Raw genomic sequence first — 22,197 nt, 5'->3', positions numbered from 1 at the left:
ATTAAGAAAATAAAATTTGTATAAATATTTTTTCTTTTCAGTTAGCATAATATGAAGTATTGTGTATTCAGATTTTGTATTCCTATTTTTGGCCAACATGTTGAGCTTTAGGCTTCTTTTTTTTTTTTTTTTTTTACAATTTTTTAAGCTGTCCCCTGCCTTGTTGAAAAAAAAAAACGTGCTTATAGAGCTCAACGGCTCAGGCTGGAATTTTTACACATACACAAACACACACACATAAATGAGTTAAAGTAGCTACTCCTCCCCCTGTTTCCTTCCCCCACCCCCTCCCTTATAATTAGGCTGCCTTCAAAGTGTTAAATGTGCTCCCTGTATATAAATGTTTTTTTGTAAAGAAAAATATATGAATAGTAAATAAAAAAAACTATTTAAAAACTAAGAAGAAAATAAATAAAAATCATTAGGCCTTGTACATATGGCATATACAGTGCCTTGAAAAAGTATTCATACCCCTTGTAATTTTTCATTTTGTCCTGTTACAACCAAAAGTGTAAATGTATTTTATTGGGATTTTATGTGATAGACCAACACAAAAGTGGCACATACAGTAATTATGAAGTAGAAGGAAAATGATAAATGGTTTTCAACATTTTTTACAAATAAATATCTGAAAAGAGTGGCGTGCATTTGTATTCTTCTCCCCTGAGTCAATACTTTGTAGAACCACCTTCTCTGCAGTTACAGCTGCAAGTCTTGTTGGTTATGTCTCTACCAGCTTTGCACATCTAGGGAGTGAGATTTTGCCCATTCTTCTTTGCAAAATAGCTCAAGCTCTGTCAGATTGGATTGGAGAGCGTCTGTGAACAGAAATTTTCTATTCTTGCCACAGATTCTCAATTGAATTTAAGTCTGGACTTTGACTGGGCCATTCTAATAGATAAATATACTTTGATCTAAACCATTTAATTGTAGCTCTGGCTGTATGTTTAGGGAAGTTGTCCTGCTGGAAGGTGAACCTCTGCCCCAGTCTAAAGTCTTTTGCAGCCTCTAACAGGTTTTCTTCTAAAATTGCCCTGTATTCGACTCCATCCATCTTCCCATGAGCTCTGACCAGCTTTCAAGGTGGGGATGGTGGGGATGGTGGGGATGGTGGGTTCAGGGTTATGTGCAGTGTTTGTTTTCTGCCACAGATAGCATTTTGCCTTTAGGCCATAAAGTTAAATTTTGATTTCATCTAACCAGAGCACCTTCTTCCACATGTTTGCTGTGTCCCCTACATGGCATCTCGCGAACTGCAAACGGGACGTCTTGCGGGTTTCTTTCAACAATGGCTTTCTTTTTGCCACTCTTCCATAGGCCAGATTTGTGGAGTGCAGCTGTGGATCTCTGCAGCTCCCCCAGAGTTACCATGGGCCTCTTGGCTTCTTCTCTGATTAATGCTCTCCTTGCCTGGCCTATCAGTTTAGGTGATGGCCATGTCTTGGTAGGTTTGCAGTTGTGCCATACAGAGATGTATAGTAACTAAGTAGAACTACTTCACTACTGTACTTAAGTACCGAAAGGTGGTATCTGTACTTTCCGAGAGTAGAATTTTTTTCTCCTACTTCCACTTTTACTTCACTACATTTTTTCGATGATTTCAATACTTCTACTCAATACTATTATAAAATTTACCACTGCCAGAACAGTAGATGGCAGGTTTCATGAAGCTCAAAACATGTGTATTATCAGCGCATACGAAAATAAATGCTACTGTATGTATAAATAAAAGCTGCATTTTAAATAATAAAAAAACAATATGATGTTCAACCTTTTGACTTCTTTCTTTAATAACTACATAACACAGTACTTGTACTTTTACTTTCAGTACTTGAGTAGCAACATTTTAAAAAAAACTACTTGCAATACTTAAGTACAAAAAATGTTGAATACTTTAGTACTTCTACTCAAGTCACTTTTTGATCGAGCACTTCCACTTCTACTCAAGTCACTTTTTGATTGAGCACTTGTACTTTTACTCAAGTATGGGTTTTGAGTACTTTATACAACTCTGGTGCCATACTCTTTCCATTTTTGGATGATGGATTGAGCAGTGCTCCGTGAGATGTTCAAAGCTTGGGATTTTTTTATGTAACCTAACCCTGCTTTACATTTCTCCACAACTTTATCCCTGACCTGTCTGGTGTGTTCCTTGGCCTTCATGATGCTGTTTGTTCACTAAGGTTCTCTAACAAACCTCTGAGGACTTCACAGAATGGTTGTATTTATACTGGGATTCAATTACACAAAGTAAGACTCTATTTACTAATTATGGGACTTTTAAAGGCAATTGGTTCCACTAGATTTCAGTTGGGGGTATCACAGTAAAGGGGCTGAATACAAATGCACGACACACTTTTCAGATATTTATTTGCAAAACAGTTTGAAAACCATTTATCATTTTCCTTCCACTTCACAATTATGTGGCACTTTGTGTTGGTCTATCTTATAAAATCCCAATAAAATACACAGGCACCGTAACGTGTTTAATCAGTTCAATTAAACAGCTATAGAACGGCTCTCCAGTTCTGGGAGGTCGTCTGTAAACACTTCCCGAGAATGTGCACGGGAAGTGCATTCATGGAGTGGGCTTTGGGAGATGTCTGTGATCACTGTGTGCCTTGGACACAGCAGACCACAGATCGGGGTAAAGGGCTAGTCAGCGGTCCTTACCATATGATCGGCTGTGCCCAATCACAGCTCACACAGATGTAAACAGACTTGCCTGTTATCGGCTCTCCTTTCCTCACACAGAGACAGTGTGTCAGGGCTCAGTAAGTACAATACTTATACTGATAAGCCCCATCAGTGCAGCTTATTAGTGCCAATCAGTCTTGTCTATCACTGCTCATCAGTGCCACCTTATTATTGCAGCATAACAGTGCCCATAAGTGCCGCCTCATTAGTCCCCATCAGTGCCCATCAGCACCGCCTCATCAGTGCAGCATTATCTGTGTCCATCAATGCAGCCTCATCAATGAAGAAGAAAAATTACCTTTTTGCTAAATTTTATAACAGAAACTAAAAAAAAATGTTTTGTTTTGTTTTTTTTCAAAATTGTATGTCTTTTTTCATATATTTAGCAAAAAATAAAAACTCCATTGGGGATTTACCACTTCAATACCAGGCACTTTCACTCCCTTCCTGCCCAGGCCAATTTTAAGCTTTTAGCGCTGTTGCGTGCAAATACAGCTTTCTTTTGGTGGTATTTGAACACCGCAAGGTTTTTTCTTTTTTGCTAAACAAATAAAAAAAGACCGAAAAGTTTGGAAAAAAAAAATGTTTTTGTTTATGTTATACAATTTTGTAAATAGATACGTTATTTTCCTGCACTGATAATCACTGATGAGGCTGCACTGACAGACACTGATGAGGAGGCACTGATGGGGTGGCACTAATATGCGGCACTGATAGGCAGCACTGATGGGCACTAATATGTGACACTGATAGATAGCACTGATATGCAGCATTGGTGGGCACTGATAGACGGCACTGATGGGCACTGATAGGCAGCACTGATAGGCAGCACTGATGGGCATTAATGGGCACTGATAGGCAGCACTGATGGGCAATAATGGGCACTGGTGGGCGGCACTGATAGATGGCAATGATGGGCACAGGTGGACAGCACTGATGGGGAGGGCACTGGCAGGCAGCACTGATGGGGAGGGCACTGGTGGGCTCCCTGAGCCCTGATTGCCATCCCTGGGGTCATGGGTGGGCATCCCTGGGGTCATGGGTGGGCATCCCTGGTGGTTCTAGTGACACCCCCCAAGGGTCTGCACTGGTAATCAATGCTCTGATTACCAGTGCAGACACCCCCCCCCCCAGTCAGGAGAGCCGCAGATCGGCTCTCCTCTACTCGTGCCTGTCAGGCACTAACTAAAGAAAGCCGATCAACGGCTCTTCCTGTGTACTATGTGACCAGCTGTGATTGGACACAGCTGGTCACATGGGAAAGAGCCTACATCAGAAGGCTCTTTACCAAGATCAGAGATGCGGTGTGTCAGAGTGACACACCACAGCACCGATCGCCGCTCTGCGCGCCCCCCCGGGGGCGCTCAGAGCACATTATCCTGCCGTCATCATATGACGCCGGTCAGGATAATGCAACCACCTTCCCGCCTTCATTTGCCTATAGGGCGGGCGGGAAGTGGTTAAATACCAACAAAAAAAAAAAAGCTCTATCTGTCTAAAACAAATGATAAAAATTTCATATGGGTACAGTGTTGATAATGACCACGCAATTGTCATTGAAAGAGTGACGGTGCTGAAAGCTGAAAATTGGCCTGGTGAAGTAGGGGACGAAAGTGCTCAGTTTTAAGGTGGTTAAAGCAGTATTAAACCCAAAAGCAAAAATGTATTATATTGCAGCTTATTAATTCTTATAAGCAATGACTATGTTTGTTTTCTTTTTTTTTTACTCTTAGTTTCACCTGGTGATCCATCAGTAAATCTGTTGTTTTTAAACAGAATAATCTGTCCTTGTCCTGCAGATGCAGCAGTTAGAAGGTCAACACAAACAATTTACCACTGACAGGGGTGCTTAACCACTTCCATACCGGGAGATTTCTGGCATTCCCCTCCTACATGTAAAAATCATCATTTTTTTTGCTAGAAAATTACTCGGAACCCCCAAGCATTATATATTTTTTTAGCAGAGACTCTAGGGAATAAAATGGCGGTCATTGCAACTTTTTATGTCACACAGTATTTGCGCTGGAAATTTTTCAAACGCGTTGATTTTTTTGGGAAAAAAAACTTGTGAATTAAAAAAAAACAAAACACTAAAGTTAGCCCAATTTTTTTGTATAATTTGAAAGATGTTGTTACGCCGAGTAAATAGATACCTAAAATGTCATGCTTTAAAATTGCGCACACTCGTGGAATGACGCCAAACTTCGGTACTTAGAAATCTCTATAGGCAACACTTTAAAATTTTTTACAGGTTACAAGTTTAGAGTTACAGTGGAGGTCTTGGGCTAGAATTGTTGCTCTCACTATAACATTCGCGGCGATACCTCACATGTATAAATTGAATGTCGTTTACATATGTAGCCACGTGCGAGCACGCGGGGACGGAGGCACTTTAATTTTTTTTATTGTTTATTTTATTTTTTTATTTTTACACTTTCCCTATTTTTTTGTATCACTTTTATATTCCTATTACAAGGAATGTAAACATCCAGTGAGTGAGAGGTCCTCTTTATGGAGAGATCTGGGGTCAATAAGACCTCAGATCTCTCCTACAGGCTAGAAAGCCTGAAATAAAAAAAAAAATATATATATATATATATATAAAATGATCTCAGCTGAATGCCGAGATCAGTGCAGTATTGAAAACTGCCAGGCCGGGTGTGGCGTCATCATGTCGCGCCCGGGCCTCCGAGAGTCATAGAGACTGCCGAGGACCATCTGGTCCTCGTAGTCTCTATGGTAAACTTCCGCCGGCGGCCGATTCCTTCTCTGGCTCACCGATTGTACGGGCGAGCCAGTAGAAGCGCCGAATGGTGGTGGGAGGGGGGTTGTCCCCTCCCGCCGCCTGTAAGAACAATCAAGCGGCTGAACAGCCGCTATGATTGTTCTTATGATGAAGGGAATCGCCGGTGGAAAAAAATGATATCTGAATGATGCCTGCAGCTGCAGGCATCATTCAGATATCCCCCCTCAAATCCCAGGATGTCATATGACGTCCAGCGGTAAGGAAGTGGTTAAAATGATCAGCTTTTGTTCGTTTGTATAAAACTTTTATCCCAAAAGGAAGAAAACTGTTGCTGTAACTCCTTTTAAAGTGTTAACTGGAGTGTGGCTTCAATTTGTTAGTGTATCTAAATCTGCTGGTGCAACTAACACTCCCCTCCCCCCAGATTAACAATGCTGCAGTCCAAAAGGTGCCTCTGTTGTCTCTTCATTCAGGGGGTGTGTTACAGGCCAGATCACCAGGTGAAACCAGAGGGAATAAAACTTAAAAGAAAACAAATGCAGCCACCGCATCTAATGATTGATAAACTGCAATATATTAATTACATTTTTGGTTTTGGGTGTACAGCAAGCTTTTGGAAGCATTTAGGCTGCTTTGTTGAAAAGTTTAAAGAAACCTTTATCTTTAGTTTGGGTATTTTAAGCATAGACAAGTGCATTACAAAAAATATCTATATTTCACAGACCAAAACTTGAAGTGAAGGTGATTTAAAAATGTAAAGAAAACTGCTCAAAGATTGCTGTAAATTTTGTCAATTCTTGCTGAAACGAGTGCTCTTCAAAAAAATGTTTGCAAGCTATAGCCTGTATAAACAAGTTTGCACTGGAAATAAATCATCACTACAGTATTGTAAGATATTGCAGTAAATAAAGTATAATTCTTTTTGTGACAACAAGTGCCATGTTTTAAAACGTGTTTGTGATAAATGTGTTTTGTTCGCAATGTGCTTATTTCAAATGGCAAAATAAACAGTTGAAAAACCTACACGTAAATAGGTAAATAATTAACTTAAAAAAATTGTTTTTTTCTGCCTTGATTTTATCTATACTTGCAATCATGCTATGCAGATAATTCTATAGTTTTGCCATTTCCATCGATAAATAAGGAGCATCATTTTCTACACAAAATAATACTTATAATTTGCTAAAATAATCAATGCTTTGCAATTTAGCCTACTTTAATTATTTAACCACTTCAGCTCCGGAAGATTTTACCCCCTTATGACCAGGCCATGTTTTGCGATACGGCACTGCGTTGCTTTAACTGACAACTGCAACGCTTTTTTTCCCTACAAGTAGAGCTTTCCTTTGGTGGTATTTGATTACCTCTGCGGTTTAAATTTTTTGCGCTATAAACAAAAAAGGCCGACAATTTCGAAAACAAAACACAATTTTTTACTTTCTGCTATAAAAAATTTCCAAGAAAAAAATGTAAAAAATCAGATTTCTTCATCAACTTAGGCCAATATGTATTCTGCTACATATTTTTGGTAAAAAAAAAAATCCTAATAAGTGTATTTTGATTGGTTTGCACAAAACGTATAGCGTCTACAAACTATGAGATAGATTTATGGCATTTTTATTTTATTTTTTTTTTTTTACTCGTAATGGTGGCGATGAGGGATTTTTAGCGGGATTGTGACATTGCGGCTGACAAATCTGACACTTTTTGGGGACCAGTGACACCAATACAGTGATCAGTGCTAAAAAAAAAAAAAATCACTGTTACTGTATAAATGACACTGGCAGTGAAGAGGTTAACACTAGGGATGATCAAGGGGTTAGGTGTGCTCCCAGGGAATGCTTTCTAACTGTGTGGGGGATGGATGTGCTAGAGGAAAAGAGGGATCTGTGTTTCAGCTTAGCTGAAACACAAAATCTCACTCTTCCTCTGTGACAGAACAGCCGTCTGCCTTGTTTACATTGTCATTCTCCTGCATGATCGCAGGTGGCCGGCGGCCTTTGTGGCCGCTGGACGCACTGATTGGATCCCGCTGTGGCTAATCACAGTGGGAGCGGCGCTCCCGAGAACCCCTGCACAAAATGACATACCTATACATGATTTTGCGCAGCCAGGCCGCCCTGCCGCAGTATATATGTGGTGGGCGGTCCAGAAGTGGTTAATATAGTTTTCCAATTTATGGTCTCTTTTCAGCCATGTTGAGCAAGACTTTCATACGGTATGCAGCTGAGACTGCAGATTTGAGCCAGTCATTCTATGTGCTCTATCCACCCTGCATTGAGAATACTACAGGGTCAGATAAAGAGTATAAATCATTGATTTCTAAATGCTGCGCTTTGGTACATACAGATACGTTCTAAATTGAGCGTGGAGACACAGATGGTGTTTATAGTGTTTTGGTGAACCACAATATTTCTGCCAATAATTTAGATATTTTTGAGTCCGGACTCTGGTTTGCTTTTATAACTAATGTTGTTATTTTTAGTGATGGGTGGAGGTGTTAATTGCATTTTTGTTGTGCATTTATCCTAATTGAAAAGTCCAATATAAAGTATATAAAGAAAAGAAGAACAGACTCTGTGGTACGAAAATTATAGACTCTTTATTGGGCAAATTATTATATTTGGCTTAAGTCTTCCTATAACCTTATTTAAACATGATCCAATTCAACACTGTCTACCCTGTGGAAATGTAGATGACTGATTAATTTAAAGAGTTAGAAAAAAGCTGCTATTTAATGTTATTACATGTGTAAAGCGCATATAGTGGAATGAGACTAAGTTGAAAAAACAGCAGATGTGTAAGACTTAATTGGGTTATGCAACTAAATCACTGTCTTTCAAAGACATATTTTTTAAGTAAAGCCAATTATTAAAAACGCTCTAGTTTAATATTATTCTAACATTATTTCATATAGTTTATCTAATAAGAGAAAATGAGACTAAACCGAGAAATGTTATCTTTAATATAGGACTTAGTGAAATATCCAGACTGAACAAATACTTGATTATCAAATTATCCATGGAAAATAGTAATAGTAAAATTAGATTGAAATGTTTTTATTAAAATAAGACTTTGCAAGTCTCTGTTCTTTTAGTAGGCATTGTTCCATGCACAATGGACATTGATTACATTCCTTTAAGGTCCATTCAGTACCATACTTTTAACTGTCTCATGGTAGAAAAATAAGAAAAATCATAGGTGATATTAATGGTGGTGAGATGTCACTTAGTCCTAAATAGGGATGAGGTTTGTTTTCGCCACTACCTTTTGTTTGCAGTGAATCCTGTGGATTTGAGATTGGCAGCCACATTTTTTACACCATAATGCACTTCATGACTTTTGAATCCTGGCCAACAGGCTTAGACTAGCCAAAAATGGGGCTTGAGGATAGGACAGCTCCTTACTGTAAAAGGAAGGGGGAGCACAGAGCAGCCAAAGTGTACTGAAACTGTAGGAAAAATGATAGAATAAATGGACACACTGCATATAGAGAGGTTAGAGATTAGAAAACTGAAATTTAATTTGCATCCTGGTTGGGATATTTAATGGGGAACAAATGCTCCCCCTTCCACATTGTGTTCAGTGAAAGGGTCCTGTCCAAATAACAGTTTGCAGGAAACTCTGGAGAGGTGTCTCACTGATTTATCCTGGAACAGAAAATTACCCTTCTACACTTCTTCAGTGAATGGATTCCTGTTTGAGGAACATTTTGCTGTGTGTAAGAAACTCAGAGGAGGTGTTGCATTGAAATTCTCTGTGACCTCCCTATATCTGGTATTCACCTATTTGGTCTTCACTAGCACAAACCCCATATTTGGTATGCTGTGAAATATTGCAAATTATATTGCATAGGTTTAAAAGTATTGACAGAGTGACACCTAGATGATGGCCTACAAGATTTTGGAGTACTATGCTTCTTTTCTCAAGCACGCCAATGAATGAAATGATCTAAAATATCAAACATCTTACAACGAAATCAGAATATATAGTAGCATAATTGTGTTCCATTCAAATATTAAAATATTTATAGAAACGGAATGTGAAATAACGTGCAGGTCTTAAAAGGCCACAAAATGTGATTTGCTACCTCTGTTTCTAAATGCTGTTACATTTCAGGCCAGAAGTCTTAGCAGAACTATAGAATCAGGGGGAAAATAAAGAATAGTTTTAATATAATTCAAGGTAAGGTAAATTATTAAAGAAAAGGATTTCATTAAAAATAAAAATTGCACATTTAGTGTGTAGAAATGTTTTTTATTCCAAACTGGGTAAATCTATAGTATTTGTATTTAAAGTAAGTATTATATGATATACATGTGTATATATATATATATATATATATATATATATATATATATATATATGTATATATATAAAGATGTTAAACTAAGAATATTTCAATGTTTTAATGCATTCTCTTTTTTTACAGGGCTCACATGAAAATCAAAACAAAACTAAGTCTACATTTGCAACACAACATCACCACCTGCTACATTGTCTGGAGAAGACCACGGTAGGGAACTTGAAACATTTTTCTAATGTGAAAAGTGAGAATACAATCATGTGTGTTGCTTCACTGCAGAACAAAATACTATGGAAATGTTTCTTAGTTACTGAATGTCATTTTCCTTTTACATAGGATCATTGGCCTTTTTTTATTAGCTGGCATGTATCACATGTTTTTTCCCCACTTTGACATAGTTGGTGACAACCAAAATAATCTGATAACTGATAGTGGGTAGTCACTATCCAACACGTGCAGCAGGAAATTAGAATGAGGGACAGAGACACAAAGTTGAGCATTCCAAAAACGGATTTCCATGAACTGCAAACTTTCAAAATAATTTTATAAAGCCCAGATGACCACCACTTGAAAATAAATGTGGTTGTTTATTTGGGCTATAAAGTCAATAAGACCATCTTTCATAGCCCTCCAAAATCCTAGCCTATGATTGTAGGCACATATATTATGGGATTCAAGCAATAAATTCACAGTATTGAAAAGTCCAATTTTTGTGCTTTGAAATATACCAAATATTGTAATACACATACTTACTGTAAATCTTTAACTCCTTGAAAAGTATTCAAAATGAATTCACCTCTATAGTCTATACAGTTAAAATATAAGTCATTCTTAGATACTTCTGATGCATGAAGACTACCATGGAACATGCACGAAAGGTAAAATCCAGTAATCCCTTTGTGATTCAGAAATGGAAATTCATTCATAAATTCAATCCAGCCAATGAAGAATATAATATTGTGTCAAAACCTACATTGATGTCTTAAAATGGAATTTAAACAGATTACAAGTTACCCATTGTTGTGAATGGGCATTTCTTTGAAATTAGAACAAATTTCCTATTAGAATCCTGACCCAATGCATAGCATAGGTTCTACATTCAGCTGTTAGCATTATTAGTAGCCCATGAAGTTAAGAGTTAATATGTAAGCCCACTATTTTTTTTTGGATAGAGTTCAGAATCTTTAGGGCTCCATTAATGAGGTTTCGACCTTAGTTATTGTCCTGCAGTAACTTTTCAACTAATAGGAATCGAGAGAAAGTCTGCAACAACACAATAAAAAGCGAACAGGTGTTCTAGCCTCCCATTATTACACAAAAATCATTTTAATTTGTGTCTGTGCTACTGCACTTTGTATCTCCATTATCTTCGGTGTAACAAGTGAAAATCTCTGTAACGGAGCCCCAGACAGCAGAAAAAAAGCTTGATCTTTCCCCATTCTACTGAAAAAAAAAAGGTTGGGCTGGGCATTCATTTTAGTTGTCCAGAGCCTGTCAAAGTAGTTCACACAACATACATGGTTAATGTAAGGCAGACCTCCCCTGTTCATAACAGCCACGGTGGTCGCTAACTGTACACGCTTACAAAGATGCAGAGCAGTTTCCTAAATAAATTCAGTCCTGCATAGGTGCAGAAAATAAAGCTGAAGCCTTTGTTTACTGATCATCTCAGTATTTATGAGTTCTACATCTCTGTAATGTATGGTCTGCCCTTTTCATATGAGAAACTATGTTATGGAGTCGTTCTTCTCACGAACCTACGTATTTGCTATGGTTAGTCAGCAGCCTGTTTTGGTGGAACAATGGACTTTGCTGTAAGTGCACAAAACAAAAACAATAATTCCATCTTCACTGCATTAAAAAGGTAAGATTACACAAATCAATAAACATGTGTAAACATGAATTACGTTACAGTCTGTTTGAACATACATTACTAAGCAGGCTGTTATGAAAATCTTTCAGTATAATTGGGATATGCAGGTAATCAGTAAATTGATTTTCTGGATAAGAAACAGTGTCTCCAGGGACAAGTGGCTTTCATTACTTCCTTCTCGGTGTCATTGCTTCTAGGAAATATTATATTGGAAAATATGCCTTCTCTCTGTTTTAAATCTGTCTCTGTCATCTGAATAATCTCAATTTCCTTTATTTTCTGTTATCACATTATATGTAGGGGTTATCTCATGTTGTGGATGAGCCCATCTTACCACTAAGTCCTTCATCCAACATTCAGGTACCATTTCAATGTTTCTTAAGATTGTGGAAGATTGAGGTGCACTTTATTTAATGGGTAAGTTCATCTAAAAATGCTTTCAGTTTTTGGTGGATGTCTACAGGGTAAATGACCCACTTACTCCTTGCATTAGGAATTAAAGGACCTCACCAAATATCTGCCTCCACTCCCTTACTGTGGGCCTTATTTAGCCACGGCTGCATTCCTCCACTGGCTGCATTCCTTTGTAATGTTAAATATAAAAGTAATTAACTAATGATGAACGGTGAGACTGCAGACCTTCCTGATAGTATGGACGGTTGGTATGAAGGAGACCCCTTCAGTAATAATGAAATAGTGGGTGATACAGCCCTCTTGCATCTGCCTAAAGCTGAAACATCATTTTAGTTCACTTGCAAATATTATTGCATCAGTAGTTAAAGCAACATATATTAGAAGCATTAAAAAATGCCCTCTATCTGAAACAATCAGCCATTTTGTTTTTATGTTTGAATGTGGTCACACTATGTGAGAAAATTACGTCTGTTTTAAACATACCAAATGGATCCCCATTACATCATATTTTCCAGTTACACACTCATACCACCAATAAAAGAGATCATTTGACATACTGTGCACCATACTATGTTTTTGATGTTGTAAACCATATGGTGATTGTGCCTGTATTACAAGAGTCTTTTTTTTTTGTTTTTTGTTTTTTTGTTTTTTTGTTAATAGTTTTAATAGTTAAAATATTAGTTATAGCAGCATTTGGTTAAAAGAAAATTTTTACCTAAACTGAACATGTATGAAATATTGAAAATCTAGATATAAGTTTCATGTCAGCATTGAATATATTTACAGTGACGCATTGCTCCATTGAATGATTGGTTTTGGTGGGTAGATATTTAAAGCACTTTGTGAATTGGCCATTAGAATAAAAGTCATTACAAACATCTTAGTCAGATGTGCCAAAAATGAAAAATATTACCATATGTAAATATTATCTTAAATCATTGAGTATATATTACACCTACTGATTGTATTGAACAGGCTTGGGAATGGGGCTGGGGTGATTTTTTATTTTTTTTTGTAAACATGAACTCGTACTTTAAAGAAGAAGAACTTGGTGCAAATGAGGAATCATTTTTTTTTTTGAGAGCAGGGGGTGAGGTAAATGGCGCAGCCTCTATGTTTATGTCTAGATTGGGTCACTTAAATCAAGAACTATAAACAGAAAAAAGCCTCAAATAGTGGTATTATCACTTATATCATCACATTACATCTGAATAATATGCATGGACATAAAACGGTAAAAGTGCCAAGGGTGCAACAAAGTGCTATAATATAGTGCAGGGATTGAAATATATAAATATGAATATAAAGTGCCCTGTGGATGTATATCACATGTTATTTGGGTGTGCTAGCATAAATAACCATATACATAATAAATATAAAAAAAATATATATGCCCAAAGTGCAGTATCAAGTGATCAAATAAATAAGCCATTTAGTGGAAATTCCCACTGGGGATAAATAAACAAAATTAATATGGAATATCAAAAGAATAAATTAATAAAGTTATAAAGTGACTGGTGCAGCTTGACCCAATGTATATGCAAAAGCTTGCACTAATTGGGCAGCCAAAATTAATCAGTGATGGGTGCAATTGACTACTAAACGGGTAGGTGACTAGGGTAATAATAAATTAATTAAAGTCCATAGAGTGATTGGTTGGTGTTAAGTCCAAAAAGTTGATTGAGTGAATCTCGAGGTGATCCAATCTGGATGTGCAGGTGAGGAAACAAATGCCCGCACTCACCGGAGCTATGTACCCCTACAGGGGTAACCAGCATGATGTAATTCAGGGGTAAAATCTGTCAGGCAGAGCCCTGGTACCGGTGGCTTCGGTCGTCCAATTAGATCATCTCTCAGGGGTGTATGGTATACTCAATGGGATCGGTATAGCATCAGATAACATCAACGTCCTTCCATGGAATTAGTACATTTGAAGGCAAGGTCTACGGGGGGTCCCATCACGCCATCATTTTTGAAACGTTTACTCATTTCTGAAACCACACCATGTCCAGTCCAGCAGGGTCCAGTTACAGCACTCCAAAAGCCAGGCTGAGGATAAAACTGGTGATCAGAGAGGAACGTCCAGCAGCAATGAAGGGAAGAGTCTTGACTGAGGAGGTGACTCCAGGAATTGTTTCTATCAGTGCCAGAGGACTGTGCAAATGAGGAATCATTTTTTTTTTTTGCACCTACAACCTTATTCTCAAGGAAAGTGTGTTTATTTTTTTCATCATAAAGTATAGGAAGGGTAAAAAAATTTGAAAAAGGGGGTGATTTAGTGAAGAGTACTGTGAGTGACAATAGAAAAAATCAGAAACATTTGCATATGACTGAAGTCTAAATCAAACATAAATTGCACATCGATTCATATTATTTTAAAGAATCACCCCAAAATCAAGATAGAAAGTGTAGAGGTAACCACATGCTGACTATGAACTGTGGCCTAACTACTACAGTTGCGGGCTGGCTGCACAGAATCATGTATATATACGTGTTACAACTTTTCAGGGTAGGGGGCGGGAGCTCATACATCCGCCCACCCAGCTGCGTGGTCATTGGCTTCCTTACATGCTGATGACTGTGTTTCGCCCAGTGATCACCCCCACTCACGATCTTGTGAAGTGACGTACAGGTATGCCATATTGTGGGAACGAGCCAAACTGCCGCAGTATATTTACGGCGGCTGGTCAGCAAGTGGTTAAAAAACTCCCCTCCTAACACCTATGCTGGCTAGCCTGTTTAAGAAAGATGTATATACTTGCCATTTTTCAGGCCACTCCAGTCCGGTCACGTGATCTTCCTTGTGTCAGCCAGCGGCAGCTGCAGGGGAGAGCACTTGACAAAGGCTGGAATGCCTTGGAGTGGTAATGTCACCCAAAGGCTACTATCGCCCATTCTCACTCCCTTTGGCTGACACAGGGGAGCCAGATCTCACGACCCGACTAAAACAGCCTCAAATTAGGTAGGTATATACATCTTTCTTACACAGGTTAGACAGCATAGATACGAATAGGAGGAGGAGTGAGCATTTTTTTAGATTAGTTAGGTTTTGCCTGGAATCTTCTCCTGGTGGGGACAGCTTCCCCGGACAATTGCCCTGCAGGAAGGATTCCCCTGTCAGCACTGTCTGTGTTGATGGGCGAAGTGTACAAATTTTCTCCATCTATGGCGTGTTATAGTCACACTAAACACAGACTTGTAGCACCTATAGCAGATGTATTACCATACACTGCCGATATAAAATGCAGCAGCTGTATGGTGCTACTTATTGGATAATCGCTAACTTTTTTGAATCAGGTATAAGTTTATTGAAGAAAGGCAACAAACTACAGAAATCATAAAAAAGAACGTTCAAGAGAGTCCATGCACATTATACCATACCATCTAAAATGAACTACAAAGTCATATCTGATTACATTTTGCAATACAGAATAGCTATAGTATTTACCTCACATGCACTATAACAAGAAAAGAACATTATCTTACAAAGCAAATCCATGTCAACTGCCCTTCCATTATCCTACCCGGTAGTTCCCTAGCGATATTGATTTACTTACATGGTCTACTGGCACATCACAGTAATAATCTATCCAGCATTAAGTCTACTGGAGATAGGCCTGGCACAGACAACCAATTCCCCCATACTTTTTTCAAACTTGTGCGGGTTACTTCTATGCGCATATATCAATTTTTCATACCTAAGTACAATGCCTATTTGGTCTATAAACATCTGCAGTGTTGGTACTATTTGGGAGATCGAATGCAGCAGAATAAGTCTGCGAGCCTGGAACCGTGCCCTGCTAGCTGCCTCCCTAAGGTAATTATCCTGCACCACCTCTTCCAGTATTCCTAGAAGGCAGGACTTGGGGTCGGTCCAGAGGTATAGCAGTAGGCAGAGCACTATTAACTGTTCTACGATAATCGCTAACTTTAACAATCATCTTTGTTGTCCCAATAAAAACTACCAAAACATATTCTGGCTGTTACTTAGCTCTTGCTGCTTCATAGCAAGTGTACCAAAATTGAGCTGATGGTTTAATAAATTGTTCTTAGAATAAGATGGCCTTACAAGAAACTTTAATTTAGGAGAGTTGCTTAAGACTTTACATCCCCAAGAAAAAAAAAACTTTTTTTTGGATGATATTAGTCTTTAGTGTATATTTAATAATCTGCCTAAAATGTGTCTCCTGTCTTTCTTTCTCTCTACATATTTATATTTTTTTGCACCAGGTTGGCTATATTTTAGGAACCATAATTTCTGAAGACAAAATATCGTACTGGCTCTTTAATGCAAAAACATATTCATAACAAATCTCACGTCTATCTTTTTTCTATTTAGCACACTAGCTGGTTACAATGAACCCATAAAACATTGCAGAACAGATTTTCATCTTTTTGTGCAGCACACCTACAACTTCTCAAAGCATGATATGCCAGGTCAACAGAAATAGCTGCAAGCAGGATTTTCACAGCAGCTTGCTTGATTTCAGTCAACTGACCTCCTAAGTGCTTTCCTAACTTTGATCCTGTCCTGCTCTAAGACATTGCTTTTTCTGCCAATGCTTGCAGGACTCATATCCAAAGTAATAAGATACTGAAGCAACTCTTGCCACATCACTGTGGACTCTGGAGACAGCTGTAATGAGAACAACTTGTATTAACTTGGATTTTTATGCATTTACCCTTATAGATATTGGTTGTTGGCTAATTGTAAGGGTTTTACCCAGGACTTTAACCACTTGGTGCCTGTATAGGAAGATCAACTTATTCTTGCAATTTCCCCATGCTGGGAGACTGCTAGCCTACAGTATGTGTAGCTTATGTGCTTACCATGATTATCTAATCAGAGTGGCTACTTTGAAACAAGAATGCTATGTTTGTAGGTTGTGTGCTGTTTGAATTTTCACAGTTCCAACACTGGGCTGCTGCTTGTAGCCTCAGGTTATCAAGAGAAAGTCAGGAACTGATCCTGAATAATCACATAACCAGCTCTAAGGTATACTGTAATTAAATGCTATGTTCTTTAACAAAGGATCCCTCTTTTCCTGCAGCATTTTGTCTTCCTCTCCTCCTTGCAGAGAGAAAAAGAGATACATTTGACAGGCTAAATTGATTGGTAAAAAATGTGTATCGACTGCCCCAATTCCCATTGAGGGGGTTTCACAAGAAGGCAGATGTCAAATAGCGAATAGGCAATGAGACATTTACACATTCTCAAATAATTCATACAAATCTGGGATAAACTCAGTCCTCTTCTCAATTCAGCTAAATGCAATGCAGCAATGTTTGCACGGTAAAAAGCCTTATTCCTCAATTTAAAAAAACAATCAACTGTCACTCAATAATCTATTTTCTGTTATGTTGGAATATTTGATGCAATAAACATTTCTGCCCTCCCCTAAAGGTGCTTATTGCTTGACCTTTACACAATTGATAAAAAATATTGGCTTTTTTATTGGGTCTTTCAACTGAGCATAGGCAGTCAGACATAGAACTGAGAGCTAGTACTGAGAGCAGCAAGAGTTGAAACATAACATTTTCATCAAAGGATCCGCCAAGTCCATTGTATTTTAAATGGTGTATTATTTATAGGAATAGAAACAAGTGAATCCATGAGGTGAGGAAGGTAACATTCTAGAATAAGTGTCACTTTCAACAGGAATTAAAGTACTACCTGTGATGTGGTGACATAATGTCCTATGTTTTAAGAACGCTCTGCTGGCAAAGAGGGGAACGTCTGTTTAGATCTTTAAATCTACCTTACATGGAAAAAAGATTCAAATAAAAAAAGTCTGAAAGCATTATCTAAACATGGGTTGTTTACGTTCCTGTCATTAGTTCCTAATCAGCAACATATTTGGCCCTCCATTGCAATTTGAGTCCTATTTTATATTTTCACCAGATATTAGAGACACCGGTAACAACATGTCAGGAGAAAAACACAATTAAAGAATAAGTTCTCCTTTGTAAAAAAAAAAAAATACATGTAAATCTTTTTGCAGGTAAAAAAATGTGCATTTATTATTTTTTTTACTAGGAGCCTGTAAAGCATCTTGCAGACTGTCTGTGTAAGCTGTCTGCTCATACCTTGTACGAGCAGGCAGTTACACACTGGCAGGAAGCATCAGTGAACTACCTAGAGTGCTCAACAGCGCCCTGCTAGTTCACCAGGGCACTCTAGGTAGTTCACTGAGAATTACAAGCTGACAGCCATGAAGGCTGTCAGTAATGTAGTTCTCATATTCACAGAACTCTGTTAACGAATGACGCGGCTGGGTGGGCGGATTGAGACATTAAATGGGGGGAGAAGATCCCCTGATTGCTGTTACAACTGGGGATCAAGGGGGAGTGGGGGCTTATGCAAGTGAAACATGTTACATGTTACACCCTGAATATGGGGGTAACATTTTACTAAAGTAGAACTTATCCTTTAACTTACCCCAACTATTTCAGAAAGTGTATGCATTAATGGATTGCTAATATGTTACAATGTAATCCGGATAAATGCAGTAACACACTTATGACATCAAAATGTATTTCACATTTAGACCTAAATACCTGTCTAAAGCCAGAACTTGTATTTTAGCTTTGAAGAGAGTAAAGCTTTTAGTGCTGTCTGTATGCCTGAGACAGGAAAGGAGTGGACATTTTCCTAAGAAACAGAAATAAATAGTGAGCTTTGACTTAAGGACACATTCTTGGGCTTGTAACACATTAGCAAACTTAGGATAGTTGCATCTTACTATTAGGATATTAGATACATTTTATTATAAACACTAAAAATCCAACTTATGACACCAAGCATGGTCACCACTTAGGTCTTGCAAAAAAAAAAAAATAGATTTCTTCCAATGCAGCATGCTGTCATGTTTCCTTGCATGATTTGCTGGCAACATTTAGAAATACAAGACTTTAAGAGCCGGTTCACACTACTCCGACTTGGGACACGACTTGTGGGCCCTCAAGTCGCCCCAGGTGTCTTGGCATCACAAATTCAATGTAAATGAATGAGAGCCGTCTTAATATGCACTACTGAAGTCGCTCCGACTTCAGAAAAGGTTCCTGTACTACTTCAAGGCGACCTCTATCTGACTTGTGCACATAGACTTCAATGGGAGTCGCCTCTAAGTCGTAACCTATCAGACTTTCCAGGAAGAAGATCAAAAAGATTAGCCAGGCATTCCCCACAGACAAAGTCGCCTATCATTTATGTCTCTTCAAAGTAGTGCACAAGTCTCTTCCAAGTTTCTTACAAGTCTCTAAACAAGTCTCTTCAAAGTCACGCTAAAAAGTCGCTCCTTCATGGGTCGACTTTCTGGTCGCGGTAGTGTGAACCGGCTCTTAAAGTTGTTGTTTAAGAACCCCTCAGTCTGCAACAAAATAGTTTATTGGTTTAGTAAATCTCTGCCATTAATGTGATGTGTTAATGTTACCAAATTTGAAAACAGAACTGAACACATTGTTATATGTTATTGGTTGAACTTGATGAATGGTGGCTAAGTGGTTAGCACCTCCGCCTAGCAGCACTAAAATCCTTGGTCCGAATCCCAACCACAGCACTACCTGCATGGAGTTTTCATGTTCTCCCTGTGCCTGCATGGGTTTCCCCCGGGTCCTTTAGTTTCCTTCCACACTGCAAAGACATGCTGGTAGGTTAATTGGCACCTGTCTAAACTGGCACTAGTATGTGTATGTACGTATGAATGCAAGTTAGGCAACTTAGTAAGCTCCTTGAGGGCAGAGACTGATGTAAATGCACACTATATATAGATGTAAAGCGCTGCTTAAATTGACGGCGCTTTATAAGTACCTGTAATAAATAAGAGTCATTTTGTGTGAGCCTGTTCAATCCATTTTTTCAGTTCTTTTGACTGATATCCTATTTGGAATAGAAAGCTTAGCACTTATTATTCACGCTATTACTCTGTCTTTACTAGCCATGAAAAGGTTTTCCTGTGTGTGTACCTGGCTCACATGTTGTCCAAAGCTTTTATTGCAGAAAGATCACATCACAAAAGAACAAGTGCAATGTTTCGGAGCCGCACAGGATCAAATGTCTGAGGAAGAGGTCCAGTGCAGATCCAAAACATTGCATTTGTTCTTTTGCAATGTGATCTTTCTTCAATAAAAGCTTTGGACAACATTTGAAGAACTATGGTGTGCTGGCAAGTATGTGCATTGATCTGTGATGAGTCCAGTATCCAGATGGTAGTCACTGCAGCCTCCGCTACTGACGTGCCCTGTTCTAGGAAAGTGTGCGATGGGAATATAGACAATACCTGGCTCACATGTCTTATTGAATCTAATAAAGCTGGTTATAATATCTAAAGAGTTGACACAAATGTCTGCACTCCTATTTGAAGGTTATGTATCACAGTTTTTTTTAAAAGAAAAAATGCACTTTTGAGTGCCCTTATACTGTACTTTTCTTTACCTACTCCTCTACTTCAGTACTTTCAGTACAGATTATACTTATTTAAAACTCTGCACCTCCAGTACCTTCACTATGGGGCCTTTCAGCCCTGCACAGTCTAAAAACTTCACAACTCTTTACAGGCTGTACACTTATATTGTATGTACACAGCAGTTCCCAAGTCACTGGAATGGAAGTCAATGGAAAATCTGCTTGCCACGCTGGGTTTAATTTGTTTGGCCAATATTCTATTATTTAAAAGATACATGAATAGCTTTAGATGTGTCTATTCTGCTCAAAGATATGCTTTTACAAGATTATCTTTTTTACTTAAAAAAAGGATTTGTAAGTATTCAACCTCTCTCCCTAATGCTTATAGTCAGATTTACACAGCTGATATGGTTATTCCATTAATCTGCTTACTATTTTTTTTTTTATAGCTGTAAACTATTTGTTTTCATTTTCGGTAAAAGAGATGCAACTATAAAATGTACAGTATTTGTGACAAGTGGGGTCTAATGAACCCCAATATGTGTAGGAAGGGAATGGGGAGTCATACTAAATACTGTGTCACTCCAATTTTTACCAAGATTCGCAAATTGGTAACATATTATAATCTCATGTCTGTGCTAGACATTTATTGGAGGTGACACCAGTAAAGGAACACAGTCTGCGTTAAGATAGATTTGACATAAAGTAGATAAAGTTAGATGGAATGTGAGCATGTCATAAACCTCCACTATAGGGTCTGCAAAAGACTCCTAATGAGGCCTGTCATAAATGGTCTGTCGCAAATATTCTGGGAGAGCAGCTTACAAAAAATACACATCCTGGATCTGTTTTTTTAACATACTAGAAGCAAACTTTACACATAATCCATCATTTTTGCTATAATAGAGTTACATAAAAAGGCATTACGCTAATGTAAAAAAAAATACCAATCAGGTAGACAATAAACACACCTATATTATGAAGTCCATAAGGCTAATAAGATACATTACATTAGATCGCCTAAGAGAATTGTACACATGATCTATATTAGGTTTGATATCTAAGAAATTGCAGTTTCATTCTGTTAAAAAAAAAAAAAAAATTCTGGGTGTCAAATTCTGAAACCTTGGAACTATAGATGTATTATTAATCTCTACAACACTGACTATCTCAAAACTTGAACAAACATTTCTAAACTGGCTCTCCTAACCATATATCATACTATTTTAGAAGACGGGAAATCCACGCCCAGACATTAGAAGTCTGCCCAAATCCCATCCTTGGGAGATTTACTGGATTTATTAAAGTACATAATGCATATTAAATGCTTTTAGCTTTAGATCAAGTAAGCAATCGTGGTTGCAGCTGTGGGATCGAGTGTTGCCAACCGTCTGTATTTTTACTTGCAGCCATGAAAAAACAGGCACTTTCCTCCTGCCAGTAAATGCCAGTGACAGGAAAAGGTTGCCAGTAAAAAAAATATGGCTGTAATGCTCGACACATGTACAGTTCCGATCTGGAACTAGCCGAGACCCAGGGCCGTCTTTTCCAATGGGCATGCCCGGCGGTTGTTTGGGAGCCCCACTTGCCAAGGGGCCCCACACACATGGACATGGTGGCAATTACTGTCAACAGGCCTGAGGCCAGAATCCAGATTACCTGGTGGTCTAGGGCCCCCCCCCCCGCTGTCTGCCGGGCCCCGCCGCCCCCCCCCGTTGTTGTCCGCCGGTGGCTCGAGTCTCAGTCTGATGTCT

General features: G+C 38.4%; 1 protein-coding gene across 1 annotated transcript in view; it reads left to right on the top strand.

Moving 5' to 3' along the window:
* The window catches only part of KCND2 (potassium voltage-gated channel subfamily D member 2), a 558,992-nt gene that overhangs the window by 468,122 nt on the left and 68,673 nt on the right, over positions 1 to 22,197 (top strand). Inside the window, exon 4 of the mRNA XM_082255657.1 lies at positions 9,876 to 9,959. Coding sequence (XP_082111783.1) covers positions 9,876 to 9,959 — 84 coding nt within the window. The remainder of the gene's footprint in view (positions 1 to 9,875; positions 9,960 to 22,197) is intronic.

This window comes from Pelophylax lessonae, assembly GCF_965119305.1.
Source record: "Pelophylax lessonae genome assembly, chromosome: 4".
NCBI lineage: Eukaryota > Metazoa > Chordata > Amphibia > Anura > Ranidae > Pelophylax > Pelophylax lessonae.
Note: the sequence above shows the minus strand (reverse complement) of the source record. Positions and strands in the feature narration are given on the sequence as shown.